General features: G+C 40.5%; 1 protein-coding gene across 2 annotated transcripts; it reads left to right on the plus strand.

The window, feature by feature from the left end:
* Positions 1–53: 53 nt before the first annotated feature.
* On the plus strand, positions 54–17,084 carry Fbxo45 (F-box protein 45). 2 transcript variants are annotated; one of them, XM_087186657.1, is made up of 4 exons: positions 54–516; positions 7,975–8,331; positions 9,037–9,138; positions 12,504–12,686. In XM_087186657.1, the coding sequence occupies exons 1-3, from the start codon at positions 193–195 to the stop codon at positions 9,106–9,108; spliced, it is 753 nt and encodes a 250-aa protein (XP_087042783.1). In that variant the 5' UTR covers positions 54–192; the 3' UTR covers positions 9,109–9,138; positions 12,504–12,686. The 2 variants fall into 2 exon arrangements, with proteins under 2 accessions (XP_087042783.1, XP_004834757.2); XM_004834700.3 differs by lacking the exon at positions 9,037–9,138 and having other exon boundaries at positions 12,500–17,084.
* The last annotated feature ends 164 nt before the right edge of the window (positions 17,085–17,248 follow it).

Raw genomic sequence — 17,248 nt, forward strand, 5'->3', positions numbered from 1 at the left:
TAGTGAGGCGGGGCGCGCCGCGGACGCCCCGGGGCAGGGGCGGGAGTGGTGGCGCTCCAGCGGCTGGCTCTGAAAGGCGCGGTGCGCGAGGTGCCGAGGGCTTGAGGCGAAGCTTGGCCTCTTCCCGCGCCGAGACGGGGGCCGGTGGCGGCTGTTGCGGCGGCGGCCCTCGGGCCGGCTGCTGGTGAGGGGATGGCGGCGCCGGGCCCGGGGGCCGGGGCAGCCTCGGGCGGCGCAGGCGCGGGCTCCGGCCCCGGGGCCGGGGCCGGGGCCGGGGCCGGGGCCGGGACGTCCGGGGGACCTGGGGGCCGGTTGCCCAGCCGGGTGTTGGAGTTGGTGTTCTCCTATCTGGAGCTCTCCGAGCTGCGGAGCTGCGCGCTGGTGTGCAAGCACTGGTACCGCTGCCTGCACGGCGACGAGAACAGCGAGGTGTGGCGGAGCCTGTGCGCCCGCAGCCTGGCCGAGGAGGCTCTGCGCACGGACATCCTTTGCAACCTGCCCAGCTACAAGGCTAAGGTGAGAGAACCCGGTCGCCGCGCGCGCGCTCGGTGCGTCTCCTGCAAACCTCTGCGCCTGACGCCTCGGCTCGCCAGCCCGCCTTTCCACCAGTGTGCTCTCCTGGCTCCCTCTCCATAAGTATTCTCTTTCCTTTGGATGGAAGTTCTGCTCCTTAATCCACCCCACTTCCGTGATCCACTTTTAAAAAGACGAGGTGTTTGTCCATTGCTAATTCCCAGCTCTCGGTCAAATTCTTTTTTTTTTTTTGGTACCGGGGCTCTAACTCGGGTCCTTTCGAGGCAGGCGGCGGAACCACTGAGCCAAATCCCCGGCCCAAATAAAGCACTTTTTTCTTTTTTGGTACCGGGGATCGAACTCGGGCCCTTGTGCTTTCTCGAGGCAGGCGACAGAACCACTGAGGTAAATCCCCGGCCCCTCGGTCTACTTTCTACAGTCTTTCTCCTTAAAGACGGACCACCGGCTCTTTGGCGTTTTAATACTGTACTCTCGTGTTTTTCTCCCCGGCTTCCACATAGACTTAATACATTACATCATCTCGGCTGCCTTAATATGGATTTAGTTTCTGAGATTTTGCATTCGCTTCGCCTTTTCTAAGCTCCGATTTATCACATTTTTCTTGTATTTCCACCCAACTTCCCTCTGCTATATTTCAGGCTTGCAAGGGAGCGTGGTCTTGGTCATCCTGCTTAAACTTTTCAGATACAGGCTTTCATAGAGCATCCTCGCGTTGGAACCATATAACTGTCATAATACTTCCTTGTGCTACTATTATTGGCGACTTCCTTGCGAACTTTTTAATACCTTTACCTTGATGATATTTCTCTTTGTCATCTAATGCGCTGATTCCAATTTTGCAGCTTGCTTTTTATTTCCCAAATTCTTGTCCATATTTCTACCACCTTCGTAATTCAAAATAGAAATGCGGGATTTAGTTCAGAGGTTCCACCGCCTGCCTCGCAAGCACAAGGTCCCAAGTTCAATCCCCGGTACCAAAAAAAAAAAAAAAGGAAAAAGAAAAGAAATGCCAAGTAACAAGTTGTGGTAAGGTTGAGAGGATTTTCTTTCCAGGCCTCATAAACAAAGGGCCACTGGCTTGAGTTCAGTTGAAGACAGCTCTTGAGTATAGCAGTCACCAAGAGAGTATTTGAGAGGATACAGTCTGACCTGCAGTGTGGTAAACAAAAAATGGCAAACATGCCAGTAAGGATCAGAGTAAGTAAATTTTTTTCCAAGTGAAATAGATGTAAAAATTTACTTTTTCTATATTAAGACAAGTAATCCCCACCACTAGAAAGGTTGAGGCAGGGGGATCACAACTTTGAGGCTTGGACCCAGGGATTTAGCTCAGTGGTTCTACTGCCTGCCCCTCAAAGGCACAAAGTCCCAAGCTTGATCCCTGGTACCAAAAAAAACACAAAAAACCAACTTTGAGGCTAGCATGTCTCAATAGTGAGACTCTGTGTCAATAAAATAAAAATGCTGAGGTTATCACTTACGGTAGAGCACCTGCCTGGGATGTGCAAAAACCCTCTGTTCAATCCCCAGTACTACACACACACACACACACACACACACACACACACACACACACGGATAAGGAGCAATGCTGTTAAGTGTGTCAGCTATCAAATTGTTTTTCAGTCAAGTGAAATAACATTTACTAGGACAATATTTGTGCATAGTACCAGTAGAAACTTATATAACAAAGTGCAGATTGTTTCATTTTTGTCCTACTTTGCCTGATAAATGTGTGGGTTTCCTAAGTTTTTAAATGTTTTATATTTTAAAATTACCATAAAGTTTATTGGTTTTGCTTATTTTAAATTGACTTGCAAATCATTTTGTGATATGCTCTCATGAGTCAAAATTCATGTAATAGATAATGTGTCTATGTGAGTCAAGTTTCAACAGAAGCAAAGTAATACGAAGCGAAAGGTCTCCCTTTGGCCCTTGTTCCCCCCCACTCAGTTCTCCTTGGAGGCAGCCTGTATTACCATTTGGTTTATATCCTTCCAGAGAGTTTCGTTTTCGTAAGTTTTAAATGCTTTGTTTACCTTTCTACTGTGTGTACTATACAATACTTATTGTATACTACTACGATACGTACTGTAGGGTTGTACTAATCGGTTCATTCTCATGTTACAGAATCTTTTTTTAATATCTTAGTGATGAAGGGATTAACTCAAAAGGAGTCAGGCTAGTAGAGAAGTCCACAGTGTAGTAAAGGAGTAAGAAAATGTATAGAAATAACTAGTGGATGGTATATGTTGCTTCTGTTAGAGATAAAAAGTATAGTAGATGTTCAGTGAAAGAAATATGAGTTGAGTGGAGAATTGGGAAAGGTTTGAGATTAAGTTTGTATTGAGCTGAATTTTAAAGATGAAGTAGATGTGAACATTTTTATACCTTTGGGGGGGGTACCAGGGATTGAACTCGGATTCTTGTGCTTTCGAGGCAGGTGGCAGAACCACTGAGCTAAATCCCCGGCCCTAGATTTGAACATTTTTGAGACAGGGTCTCTCTGTGTAGTTCAGGGTGGCTTTGAACTCATTGGTAGCCCAGGATAGTCACTTGCAATGATCCTTCTGCCTCAGTCTCCGGAGTGCTGGTATTACAGGCGCGTGCCACCAGCTGGGCTGGATTTGAGCATTTTATGAAGAGGAAATACTCTTAACCAGAACAAGAGGAAAGCAAAGGCACCGTGCTCAATTTTGCAGATGTATTGTTGAGTAAAAAACAGATTCTTAGGGAATTTACGGTGTAGTGATACAGTGTAAAACAGAAAGTGCCGTGAAGGAGAGATACATGGTGTCAGTAGAAGATTTGACCCAGGTAGGGAGGTCAGGGAAAGCTTTCTTAAGTTAATCTCTTTTCTTTTGGACTGAGGATTGAACTCTGGTTCTCTCGAAGGCAGCAGAACCACAGAGCTAAATCCCCACCCCAGGGAAAGCTTTCTTGTAGGAAGTTAGTTACACGTGAACTGAATCCTGAAGAATGAGGATAAAGAGGCAAAGGGGAGAGAGAAGAGCCTTTGGGGAGGGAACATGATGACTGTGAGGGACAGAAATATGTAGTGGGGCTGGTTTGAGATAACTTGGAAGACATAGACCACAGAGAAGCCATTTCAAATTGGAAGCAAGAGGGATATGCGGTACGAGTCCTGGTGATGTTTATTTTTGCCTTTTCAAGAGGTTATTTCTGACTTCAGCAAGGAGAACCTTCGAAATTAGGAAGGTTAGGGCCAGGGATTTAGCTCAGTGGCACTGTGCCTGCCTCACAAGCACAAGGTCCTGAGTTTGAGCCCCAGTACAAAAAGAAAAAAAAAAAAAAAAAAAAAATATATATATATATATATATATATATATATTAGGAAGGTTAATTAGGAAGCAGCAAGTGAAGGAGATGGATAGAAGTTGACAGGATTAAGAAGTAAAATCTACAGAATTGGGCAATAGATTTGAAACAGATGAGAAAGAGGGAAATGCTAAGGATGACTCCTAGGAATCTGGATTGCATAATAGAGGGATCACTTGGGCTAGATTTTTGAGGAATGGCACCAGGTTTGTAGAGTAGAATTTATGGTGTTTTTGAGATGTCAGAGGTTTCAGATTGGCAGCTATTAGAGGTTGGAGCTTTGAGGAGAGGTCTAGACTAAAGATATAAAACAAGGTCAAGTATGTAGCTCAGTGGTAGAGTGCCTAGCATGTACAAGATCTTGGGTTTAATCCCCAGCACTGCAGAGGAATACATATGTTCAGTTTAGTTAGGTTGAATGGAGGAAAGTAGTGGGAAATACGATTGTAAAGGTAAACTGGAACTAGATATATCATGGAGGGTCTTTTGAAATGCAGTCTTCAGTCTGTTGTTGTTTGGGCTTTGTTTTATAGTTGGAAAAAACACAGAAGTTTAAACAGAAGAGTGACAGTATAAGCTGTTAAAAAAAAGTAGGCCAGGGCCGGGGATTTAGCTCAGTGGTTTCGCCGCCTGCTGCGCAAGCACAAGGACCCAAGTTCGATCTCCGGTACCAAAAAAAACCAAAAAGTAGGTCAGTCAGGCGTGATGCTGCACACCAGTAATGCCAGTGCTCTGAGGCTGAGGCAGGAGGATTGCTGCCAGGTTTGAGGCCAGCCTAAACTACAAAGTGAGACCCTGTCTCAAAAAGCCAATAAATAAGGCGGGGGGGGGGGAGTGAATGAGAGCAGAGGTCAGTGCCTGTACCAGAGAGAAATCTATCGGAGAGAAGAGCTGTTGTAGAGAGCAGATCCCAAGGTGGGCAGCTGACTGGGTGAGAGGGGTAAGGAAGAGAGCAGAGTCAATAGAATTTCCAAGGAGCCTGAGTGACAAAAAGATAGGAACAGATTTGGGAGAATATAAAACTGGAAAGTATTTGGAGTTGGTCATTTTATTTGGGATTTTTTTTTTTCTAAAAATTTATTTTCATTTAAAAATTTTTTTTGTTGTGGATCAAACCTAGGGCTGTGTACATGCCTAATATATGCTTTACTACTGAGTCACAGCCCAGGAGTTTTCTCTTATAATTTCATGTTTTACATGTCACCATTGGCATTAGTATTCCAGACATACTTGTCATCTAACTGTAATTCTCTTAAATTTTATATATTTATTTTTTATTTCTCTTAAACTTTAGATTTAAATCCAAAGCAAGGTCTTAAAGCTGTTTGTTAACAAACACTAATATTTTTTTTTTTGTGGTACCGAGGATTGAACTCGGGTCCTTGCGCTTGTGCAGCAGGCGGCCAAACCACTGAGCAATTCCCCAGCCCAGCTGTTTGTAATAATGTAAAATCCAAATTGTTCATGAGCCTGAGACAAACTATGGATTGTTTTTATTTATTTATAAATCTGATTTTGTTTCATCTGAAATTTTCAGTATCAGTTTCTAAAAAAGGGCACTTGATACTGCTATTACTTCTAAAAAGAAATTAATAATTTCCTTTTTTTTTTTTTTAGTATCGGGAATTGAACTCAGGACCTTGCGCTTGTGAGGCAGCCACGATGGCACTGAGCTAAATCCCCAGCCCAGTAATTTCTTAATATAAAATATATAATGTTCTTGCTGAGTGTGGTGGCACACCCAGCTGGTAATCCTAGCACTTGGAAGGCTGAGGTAGGAGGATCTCCGTAAGTTCAAGGCCAGCCTGCACTACATAGTGAGACCTTGTGTCAAAAAACCTAAATAAGGGGCCAGGGATTTAGCTCAGTGGTTCCGGCGCCTGCCTCGAAAGTGCAAGGTCCTGAGTTCGATCTCCGGTACCAAAAAAAAAAGAAAAAATCCTAAATAAATAAAATATACAGTTTTCTAATTTTCAGTTGTCTTGTAATTGTCAAATACTGTATTTTAAATTTATGGTTTATTTAATCAGTGTCTACAAAGGTACCTATGGCAAACAACTGATAGGTCCCAGAGGGCTGTTTTAGTCTGCAGACTGACTGTCTCCTCCCACCTTCTACCTCTGCAATTTATGTTGTCTGCCTGGATTTTGCTCTTTTCATTCCCATGGTGTTGCCTAACATGCTCTTCTGTCCTCCGTATTTCCCACAGAGTTTCCATTGATTTTTTTTCCCCCAAGATATGTTTTACTAGAAGAGGTTAGAGGTACATTAGAAAATGATCTCTGTATAACTAAGTATTATGTGGTACACACAGTGCTGGGTAGGAATTCAAGAGAGAAATGAATGGGATTGGGTGGCCCTGATTAAGAATAGCTTCATAGAGCTGATATTAGAGGATGTGTGGGAGGAGGTAAGCAGATAGAATATAACATATAAGGGAAGTAGGAAAGGAAATAGGAGGAGTACAATCTGGAGGGCTTTGAAAGTAGGCAGAAGAATGTACAGTTGATTATGGTAGTAAATATAGAACTGCTAAAAGGTTATTAACAGGGAAAAGAGGCAATGAAGGTGGTGTTTTATTTCTTTTCTTTTTCTTTTTTTTTATTTTGAGGGGGGTACTGGGGATCGAACTCAGGTCCTTGTGCTTGTGCAGCAGGCAGCGAAACCACTGAGCTAAATCCCCGGCCCAAGGCGGTGTTTTAGAAAGACAGCTCTGGGAAGAATTTAGGATTAAGGACTGAGTTTGGAGAATTTGAGGGGCCAAAGTAAGGGTGGTCACTGACACAGAACACAGTGTGGGTGGTGATGGTGAACCTTCTGGAGACCGAGTGCCCAAACTGCAACCCCAAACCCACTTATTTATTGCAAAGTGCCAACACTGTAATTACACCTAAATATCTGATGCTCGACTGCTGGAGGGATGCTGGGGTGACGTGGCTTGCATGCTGACAGAGAGGGCTCTGTGTGCCTGCTGCAGCACAGCATGCCATAGGTTTGCCACCACCAACCTAGGACTTTGCACATGTTAGGCAAGTGCTCCACACTGAGCTACACCCCAGGCCCAAAATACAGTTCTTTTTGATAATAGCGTTGCCAGTATGAAAAAGTACATTTTTTTTTTGGTACCAGGGATCGAACTCAGGTCCTTGTGCTTGCAAGGCAAGCTATGGAACCACTGAGCTAAATCCCTGCCCCTACACTTTTTGATATAAAATATCAAATACAGGGCCAGGCATTTAGCTCAGTGTTGTCTTGCCTGTCTGGCAAGTGCAGGGTCCTGAGTTCAATCCCCAGTACCGGGGAAAAACAATCAAATGCAGTATAAACAAAAGTAAGGAAAATAGTTGATGAACTTCCCCATACCTATCACTAAGCTTTATCAATGACTGATGACAAGTCTGACTTCATGTTTATCCTACGCACTTCCACTTGTGCCACTAGATATTTCTAACTAATTTCTACATGGCATTATTTTAGCCATAAACATTTCAGTATTATCTGTAAAATACAAAGATTCTTGTGTATATCTTTGAATGTGTTGTTTTGTTTTTGTTCTTTTGAGACAGGGTCTCACTATGTAGTTCAGGTTGGCCTTGACCTCATTATGTCACCCAGGCTGGCTTCCAGCTCATGCCGATCCTCCTGCTTCAGCCTCCTGAGCACTGGAATTATAGACGTGTGCCACCACGCCTGGCTCTTTAATGTATTAAGTTTATTTGGAGAATTATAGTACAGTTCAGAATTTGTTCAGTGATAAGAATGTTGACAGTTTGTTTCTTTGTTAAGACAGAATCCCAATATATTGCCCAGGCTGGTCTTGAATTCCTGGTACAAGCAATCCTCTCCTGCCTCGGCACCCCCCACCCCCATCAGCTGGGAATATGGGTGTGAGCATTATTACCCAGCTTCAGCCTGCAGTTATTTTTAATGTTATACAATATTTTTGTATACATCATGAAACTAGCCGTTACTTGGAAATACTTAATGTCTTACTTAAAAATATATAATTGCGTTATTTAAAAACATGTCTGAAATTTGAATACTTTTTAATACTTAAGACAAATCAAATTTCACCTTCTCCGGTGTGTTTCTCATCTTCAGGTACGTGCTTTCCAACATGCCTTCAGCACTAATGACTGCTCCAGGAATGTCTATATTAAGAAGAATGGCTTTACCTTACACCGAAACCCCATCGCTCAGAGCACTGATGGTGCAAGGACCAAGATCGGTTTCAGTGAGGGCCGTCATGCATGGGAAGTGTGGTGGGAGGGCCCTTTGGGCACCGTGGCAGTGATTGGAATTGCCACGAAGCGGGCCCCCATGCAGTGCCAAGGTTATGTGGCATTGCTGGGCAGTGATGACCAGAGCTGGGGCTGGAATCTGGTGGACAATAATTTACTACATAACGGGGAAGTCAATGGCAGTTTCCCACAGTGCAACAACGCACCAAAGTACCAGGTGAGAGACTGGGTCTTTGCGCAGCTGTGTGCCTTTGTCAAATCACAGCTCGTTTTTTTTTGTTGTTGTTATTTATTTATTGGTGCCGGGGATCGAACTAGGGTCCTTGCGCTTGTGAGGCAGGCAGCGGAACCACTGAGCTAAATCCCCGGCCACAGCTCATTTGTTTTAAATTTCCAAATGTTTATGTAGCAGTTAAGACTTTTTTTGTAATTTAAAAGTAAATGGTACATAGGAAAAGACTTTATGAACAAAACCTCAGTGGCACCGGAACTAGCACAAAGAATCAGTAACTGGGATCTCATCTTATTAAAAAGCTTCTGCACTGCAAGAGAAACTATCAACAGAGCTAAGAGACAACCTACAGTGTGGGAAAAGTAAATAGTATATGATGTATCTCAGTATCCATTTCCTAGTGCATATTGACCTTGAGAGCCCATCTTTGCTCCACATCAGGGATTGGTGACTTTCTGTGTGGGCCAGACAGTAAATATTTTAGGCTTTGCGGTCCAAATGGTCTCTGTCACAACTTTAAACTCCGTTGTTGTAGCCTGAAACAGCTGTCTATATTATGTGAGTAAATGAACATGACTGTGCTATCTATGGGCTGGAGGGCAGATTTGGCCCAGCGGCTGCAGTTTGCCAGCTCTTGCTGGAGACTATTGTCTTTCCTGTATTGTGCCACCTGTATCTTTTTTTTGCTAGATTCCTCACCCCGACAAATGTACCTGTGTAAATAACACATGCATAAACACTCTGCTGCTTACTAATCTTTGAGGATTCAACAATTGCTGTAGAGACAGGCAAGTTCAGGCAAACTGCTGCATTTTTTATTCTTTTCATCTTAGCCTTAAGTCATACTTGTTTGCATCTAGAATCAAAATTATAATTCCTATTTCTAAAAGCAATATTGCCAAAGTATTTGCAAAGTATAAAATACAACAATCTGGCAGGCTGGAGATTTAGCTCAGTGGTACCACGCCTGCCCTGCAAGCGCAAGGTCCTGAGTTCGATCCCTGATACCAAAAAAAACCAATCTGGTAACAAATTAGAAGTCTTAAGGAGCAATAGATTGCATATTTTAGACCTGCATGTATCTAGAAATCTGTACCCTCAATGATAATCTTATGTTAGTCATACTAAAGTAGAACTAAAAATATGTTCTATTTTCTCAGATAGAAATTGAAAAGGATATTCTTTCATGGAATCCTTTCCTCATTGTCCTTTTAGACTGCAAACACCCTACAGAGAGAGGTGTCTGAATTATCACTGAAGATAAAGCCTTACTACTTTCTCTACGTTTATAGATTCACCTTTGGAATGATTTTATAGTGAAAAGCCCTTAAGTTTTTGTTTTTCAAAGAACATACTCTGATTTCAGTCCTTTTAAATTTATTGAAGTTTTAGTCCCAGCATATAGCCTGTTTTGATGAGTGTTCTATGTGTGCTTAAAAAACATGTATTAGGCCGGGGATTTAGCTCAGTGGTTCCAGCGCCTGCCTCGCAAGTGCAAGGTCCTGAGTTCGATCTCCGGTACCAAAAAAACCCCAAAAAACAAATAAAAAACATGTATTGTGTTGGATGGAATATTCTCTTAATGACAAGTCAGTTGGTTGATAAGGTTCAAGTCTTCTGTATTGTTACAGAGAGAAGTATTGAAGTCTCCAACTAGGCTTGCTACCTTGTCTGCTTTCAGTTCTGTCAGTTCTTTCACAGGTGAACACTCATTTATTAGGTACATATACATTTCTAATTGTTGTATCTCTATGAAATGATCTTTTTTGACTACTAATATTCCTTGTCCTTAAGTCTGTTTTGTCTGATTTTACTGTAGCTGTTCCAGCTTTGAAGTAAGCCTAAGGACTTACAGTGACAAAGTACTTTTTTTCACACCCCCACTTTTACTTTCAGACTCTCCTTAGATTTAAAGTGGATAACATGTAGTTGATACATGTAGTTGATACATGTGCAGATAACATGTAGTTGAGTCTTTTATCCAACCCAGTTTCACAGTCTCTGCCTTTTGAAGTGTTTTATCTGTTTACATTTAATGTAATTGTTGGACTGCTTGATAGTTCCTTGTCACACACACCCCCCCCCCCTCAGCTTTTTCCCGTATTCTTCATTTTGGATAATTTCTTCAAGTTCATTGCTTCATTCTTCTGCCATTTTACCTCTGCTGTTGAACTAGGCTAATGAGTTTTGGTTATTGTACTCTTTAGTTCTATTCTTTTCATTTGGTTTCTTTTTTATAGTTTTTTTCTCTATTGAGATTCCCTGTTTTTTCACTTCATAAATACTGTATTTTTCCTTAATTCTTTAGACATATTTATAATAGCTACTTCGAAGTCTTTGCCAAATTGAGCACTTAGGTGCCTGAGTTTCAGTTTCTGTTAACCCTGCCCCCTTCCAGTATGAGATACACTTTCCTATTTCTTTTTCTAATAATTTTTTTTTTTTTGGTACTGGGGATCAAACTCAGGACCTTGGCGGTTGTGAGGCAGGCACAGTACCACTGAGCTAAATCCCCAGCCCTCTATCTAATTTTTAAAATTAAAAACTGGACATGCAGGTAATATGTACCAGTTACTCTGGGATGTTTAGTTTGTCTAGAAACTGCTTTACTCTCTGAAGATTATAGGTTTTCTTGCAGTGGTGGGCACTTAAATTGCCTGGACTGAACTGTAAACTCTCTCATGTGGTGTCTAACAGCTAATGCCTTTGCCTATTTTCTTCAGCTTTGCTGCTTTTTCAGCCTGGTTCCCTGGGATTTCCCCTGCCCGTGTAATCTTGGGAACTCATAAGGATTTTGGCAGAGTTTATTCCCAGATTTGGGGCTCATCCTTTCAGTGGTTCCCTTGCTCCTGGAGTTCCTTCTCATAGTTTCTACAGGGTCTGCCATCCCCAAGGTTTATTTACTGACGACACCGAAAGCTAGTGAGACTTCTGCTTTGCTCTGCCTGTGCTCCCTGCATGCTGTGTGCTCAGAGGTGAATTGCACATTTCAGCAGGATTAGTTCTGTTTCTTAGTCTTATCTTCTATGAATAGGGAGGACTCCTGGGATTGTGTGAGGAGTACATACAAATAAAACCCCAAATGATTACTCAACAAAATATTAGCATTTCATTTCTGTTTTCTTGTTGTTCGTGTTTTGTTAATAGCAATTGATAGCAGTGAGGGTAGGTTCATAAAATAAGGTGTGAGTTAATCTGTGAGTTGGGCAAAAGGAGAAAACTCAAATGATGGCAGTTATTTGTGACAAAGACAATGAAGGAAAATAAATGACAACAGTAGGTGTTACCATAATCAGGAAGTGTTACATTTTAATTTTGATTGTACAAGTTAGAAATTTCTTTTTCTAAGTATTTAGATACAGCATTCTGTATAGATGGAAACTATAAAGATGAAGCTTCCTTGTTTCTTTGCTTACTTTTCTTAATGTGAAAAGAACTGAATATATTGAGTTTCCAGTCTGGTTTAACAGTCAGCACTACTGTTCTTTAATGAGTAGTAGACCACAAATTGACTATTTGATAAGTGTATTAAATAGAATTATGCTATTTGGTTATTCATAATTACATAAGTTCTACCATTGTATGTAGAACTGGTTTGTAAACTTTAAAGTCTATGTGCTTTTCATTACAGTGATTTTTATTATGGTAAAACATACGTAACATATATTAACTATATATATACAATTAAATGACATTAAATAGATTTACAGTGTTTATAGCAATCACTGGTCTCTGTACCCAAAAGTTTTCATCATCTGCAACATATATTCTGTACTCACTAAACGGGAGGTATTTAGATGACCGTTTTGATAAAGTATACCAATATAGATTTTGCTGCTAACTTCTTTCAGAAAAGCCTTAACCAAGAGTAAAAGAAATCTGAGGACAATTTGAGGAATATTTAAATTGTTAGTAATTAAATGTATATCCTGTATGAATCCTTAAAAAATGACCAAAATAAGCATTTTTGATGAGAATGATTTATCTTTCTTCTTGATGTTTCTTCCTGGCCAGAAAGTTTCCCTTTTGATGTTTCTAAATACCTTTTAAGATACTTACTTCTTAATGTATTTTCAACTTCTTGATTTGTGTCATGTTCTAGCTGTGCCCTTGTTGGGTTTTCTTCTAATCTCCTTTTTATGCCTGTTTGCAGATAGGAGAAAGAATCCGAGTCATCTTGGACATGGAGGATAAGACTTTAGCTTTTGAACGTGGATATGAGTTCCTGGGGGTTGCCTTTAGAGGACTTCCAAAGGCCTGCTTATATCCAGCAGTTTCTGCTGTATATGGCAACACAGAAGTGACTTTGGTTTACCTTGGAAAACCTTTGGATGGATGACAGTGGCTTTCTGGGATCAAAGACAGTGGAGAAGAAACCTACTCGTGGAAAGTAGCATCATGAAGTGACAATGTCATATGTGCATGCCCAAGAAACATCCTGAAAAACATGAAGTTGTCAACTGGAGAAGCAGCTCTACTACAGCAGAGATCACCTTAGTGTTTCCTCTTTCTGCTGGGCCAGAAAAATCCTCAGGGTTGCAGTTGGTTGAGTGGGCAGTTGGCATATGCGTGTTGTAACAGATTCTGTCTCTAAGCTAGCAGTGTGTTCTTTCCAGCTTTAAGGTGAGTGTTAGAGATGCTGTCAAAGGGATAAGATAAAGAAGTAGCAAGATTTCAAGGCGGTGTGCTTGTGAAGAAAGATGGATCGTGTCCACAACTGCCTGCTCTTTCTCCAGTCCCCTTTCCAGCCAGCCTGACCATTAGGAAAGTATGAAACTGGTTGGGGTTTATTTAATATTTTTAATATATTGAGAAGCATGGTCTGCCTGGACTGCACTTCTCTAACAATGAGAAATAAAATTGTGCAGCTATTTTAAAAGTTGTATATATAATATGTGTGTAAAAAGTATAAAAAAGAAAAAGGACAAAGAGGCTGCTTTGTTCTAGTTCAATTTCTTAAAAACCACTATATGGTATAAAATTGAAATAACATTTGGGGACAGTAGGGTAGCCACAAAGAAGAGGATTTTAAGATGAGATGTGTTGTATTGGCTCATTTTATATTATTTTTGGCTTAAAAGTTTCCATAGCTCGGTCTGGGGATGTAGCTCAGTGGCGCTGTGCCTGCCTGGCAAGTGCAAGGTCCTGAGTTCGATTTCCGGTACCAAAAGAAAAAAAAGTTCCCTTAGCTCTTACAGTTTGTCATCATTTTTTTCTTAATCAAAATTATAATAAAGAATCCCTAATCTCCTGAAGGAAGGCAAATCTATTTCTAATTATATGTGTCAGTAAGGATGATCTAAACACAGTAGTACAATGCACATCTCTCAGTATCAGGTTTTATTTTTTGGCCCTTTGAGAAAATGTCTCCTAACAGAAAATGTCCTCAGTATATGAACGCTATTAGGGAATTCATTAATGGTTTTTATTTTCTAGCTTTATAGTGCTGTACATATTATCAAAACTTTTAATTTCATATTGTTTACATCCTGCAAAACCCTAAGCCTCCAACTCTTCGTTGGTGTGATCAAGAGAATGTTTACTCATTCATCTGAAACAGTGCCAACCTGAGTCCAGGTTAAGAACATTCTTAATCTAGGTCACTCCCTCCACAGGACTTGAAATCCAACATCTTGTGCTGAAACCTTCAGGTTGGCAATATTTTGAAAGTTTCATTGCAGAAGAGCTTAATATTACTTCCTATTTATAGTCTACCACACATGAGCTGAGATTTTTTCTTTTGTTAAAAGAGAAACAACATCTTTCTGTTTGAAAGTATACATTTCAGTCACATAAGAATTGATGGAGGCAAGTGAGATTTTTGTACTTTTAAGATTATTGCCGTATATATATTTTGTTTTAAATCTTAATAAAATTAGGGACAGCAAGCAGCTTGTTCCTTGAGAGTTAAAATTATCAGTACTCCTGTGAAGCAGGAGATTTCAGCCATAGAACAAAGATCTGTTTTTGCTACCTGAAAGGTTTACAAGTATTTATTATGTATGTCTGTAGTTGGTCATTTAAAAAGGTGAAATTTGTTAAAGGTTCTTTTTGATATCCATGTCAAGAAGAAACTTGTACAGAGCGAAACGATACATTAAATGTATTAGCGAATACACAAGTTGATTTTTCTTGGGGTAGAACAACCCAGTTTTGCATAGCTGAAAATTTGATTGAAAAGAGAACTGGTTTAGGATGAAGATTAGTTAAAAAGTGATCAAGTCCTCTTAAGTATTTGTTGCCTTTTCAGGTTGTGGTATGGCCAATTTCCAGAGCTTTTGCTAAGAGTTTTGTTTATAACTTCTGTTGTGTCTTGCTAGTAAACATTCTTCTATAACCACGTTTTGAAGGTGCTGATTGGAAAACAGAAACACATGGTTATTCATTCCATATTGAACCTAGGATCAGTGATTTCCTAAATGTTTAACGAGCCATTTTATGTGAACGAATTCCCTCCTCACCCATTTGCAAGTTCTATAAAATGGGTGTTCACAGCATGAGCATCAGGGGAATGACGTGATGAGTGGATTTGTCACTGGAGACGGAGAGTGGCTATCCTCTCCGTTGACAAACACATTGCTGCATGTGCAAGGAGATTCTTTTCCACTGGTGCTGAGAGAGCAGTTAGGTGAAAGACAGTCCACCTGAAGATTAGTGTAAATCCCCTACACACGGACCTCAGCCGTGGCTGTGCTTGGGAGTCACATTGGAAAGTGTTTTTAAAAATATTTATGCTTGGATCCTATGTCCTGAGATTCTGGTGTTGGTCTGGGATATGACCTGGCCGTAAGGATTTTTAGAAGACTTTCTGATGCTTAGAGTATGCCATCGAGGGTGAGAACCATTGAGCTAAAATTCACTTAGACTTTTCTCATCTGCAAAATAGAGAATTCTTGCTCCCTCCCTTCACTACCTCACAGGGATATTGAGGGTAAAGGAAAGAATAATGGGAAAGTGCTGTGCTGTGGATGAAAAGTGTTTGTTGTGTTTTGGCTGCAACCATGATCAGGAAAAATGTATAATTGAACTTGTGTTGCCTTGGGAAACCAGGAGCACTTCTTTGGTCCTCTAATGAAGCATGCAGATGTGGAAGCAAACATTACTGTTGTTCATACTAGTCTTCTGTCGTATTTGAGTTAAGCTGTTTGAATTACTTGGTTTTACATAGGAAAGAAAAAATAAGGCTTAAAGTCTGTAATGTTCATTGGCTCATAATTAAAACTTTTCATACAAGGAATTCTGTGGCTAATAGATATGATTTAATAGTTGCCATTATTTTTCCATCTTTTGAGTTCTGAATGCTAAGCCATTTATTTCATCTCTTGCTCATATAAGTGTAAATGCAGATTTGATAAAGCACCTGAAGCAAGTAGGTTTTTCCCAGTTGCATACCTGAAATCATGGCTCACTGATTAGAAATCTTCTGACCTTTAGATATGATTGACTGTGGAGTTTCAAAAATAATAAGACCTTAAATCTTAACAAATTATAATTAAGTTGCTAAATGTTTACATAGACTAATAATAGTACAGTATTTAAAAAATTATTTTAAGAAATGAACAGTTTGAAGAAATAGAAGCTTAAGGAGTTTTACAGATTAATGTTGAAAAGGGCCAGGGATTTAGCTCAGTGGTTCTAGCGCCTGCCTCGCAAGTGCAACGTCCGAGTTCAGTCCCCAGTACCAAAAAAAAAAAAATGTTGAAAAGATTACTTTCCAGAAATCAAGACCACCACTTGCTGGGGATTTAGCTCAGTGGTTCCACCGCCTGCCTCAAAAGCACAAGGTCCTGAGTTGGATCCTCAGTACCAAAAAAAAAACAAACTTAGGAAGACCAGCACAACTGGAACTGTGGTAGACATGACCATTTTGAAGCCTTTATTAGGAAAGAACAGTCCATACTCAACCCAAATGCTGTTCTCATAAAACATTCCTCCATCCCTCTAGCTGAATATAATCTTTCCTACCTTGAAACTCCCCTACTGTGTGTGTGTTTGTGTGTGTATTTATTTATTTATACACACTTTTTTCAGTACTGGGGATTGAGTCCAGGGCCTTGTGGATGCTAGGCAAGCGCTCTACCACTGAGCTACATCCCTAGTCCTTTTGTATCTTATTCTGAGACAGGATCTCATTGAGTTGTTCATGCTGGGCTCAGACTTGCTAGCCTCCTGCCTCAGCCTCCTGAATAGCTGGGATCACAGGTGTGCACCACCATATGGTGGTGCACACCTGTGATCCCAGCTCCTAGCTTTATATTTTATCTATACTTAACTCATGCTGTATGACTTTATACTTTGTGTAAATGATTTCTATTTATTGATTACTGATTGGTGTCTTTGCTCCTTTGAGCTGGCACAGGACCTCTGATGGACTGATCTCTGCTTGCAAGGCTAAGCTCGTTGGCAGGGGCTCAGGTTTTTATTGAGGAACAGAGAAGAACTATGTAGAGAGACAAAAGCTCCTTTAAAGTTACAGACTGTAGATAGGTCGATGAGGAAAATTCTGCCTGTCATCCAAGCGAAGCAGGAGAAAAGGCAAACCAGAGGCTAGTGAAGAAGAAACAAATGTGAATGCATTTTAGCCATTCCCCTTTATTCGCAAATATTGATAAACTGATTTTTAGTTCTTGGTGTACATTTCATATATGTTTAGATTTAAAATTAGAATTCTGTATTTTAATTTTTTGGAATTCTGTTGTTTTGCCTTAGTTTCCTAATAAAAAGTTATAAAACCATAACCACCTGTGATTCCTTATATTTTAAAAAGGAAATTTTTTATACATTAGAAAAATTGGGATGCTTTAGCCAAAAGTGGTGATAGAATTAATCTCTCAGGTCCATGGCTTTTAATAGTGGAATCCGAAAAAAAAAAAAAAATAGTGGAATCTGCATTGCCGGTGTT

Source organism: Heterocephalus glaber, unplaced genomic scaffold (assembly GCF_053883595.1).
Source record: "Heterocephalus glaber isolate CG9 unplaced genomic scaffold, H.glaber_assembly_v1.0 deba00001504, whole genome shotgun sequence".
NCBI lineage: Eukaryota > Metazoa > Chordata > Mammalia > Rodentia > Bathyergidae > Heterocephalus > Heterocephalus glaber.

Excerpts from the sequence above, each read along its gene's own strand:
- Fbxo45 (XM_004834700.3), top strand. The coding sequence starts at position 193 with ATGGCGGCGCCGGGCCCGGGGGCCGGGGCAGCCTCGGGCGGCGCAGGC. Across the intron at positions 517-7,974 it reads TGCCCAGCTACAAGGCTAAG|GTACGTGCTTTCCAACATGC; the intron begins GTGAGAGAACCC and ends TCTCATCTTCAG. Across the intron at positions 8,332-12,499 it reads ACAACGCACCAAAGTACCAG|ATAGGAGAAAGAATCCGAGT; the intron begins GTGAGAGACTGG and ends GCCTGTTTGCAG.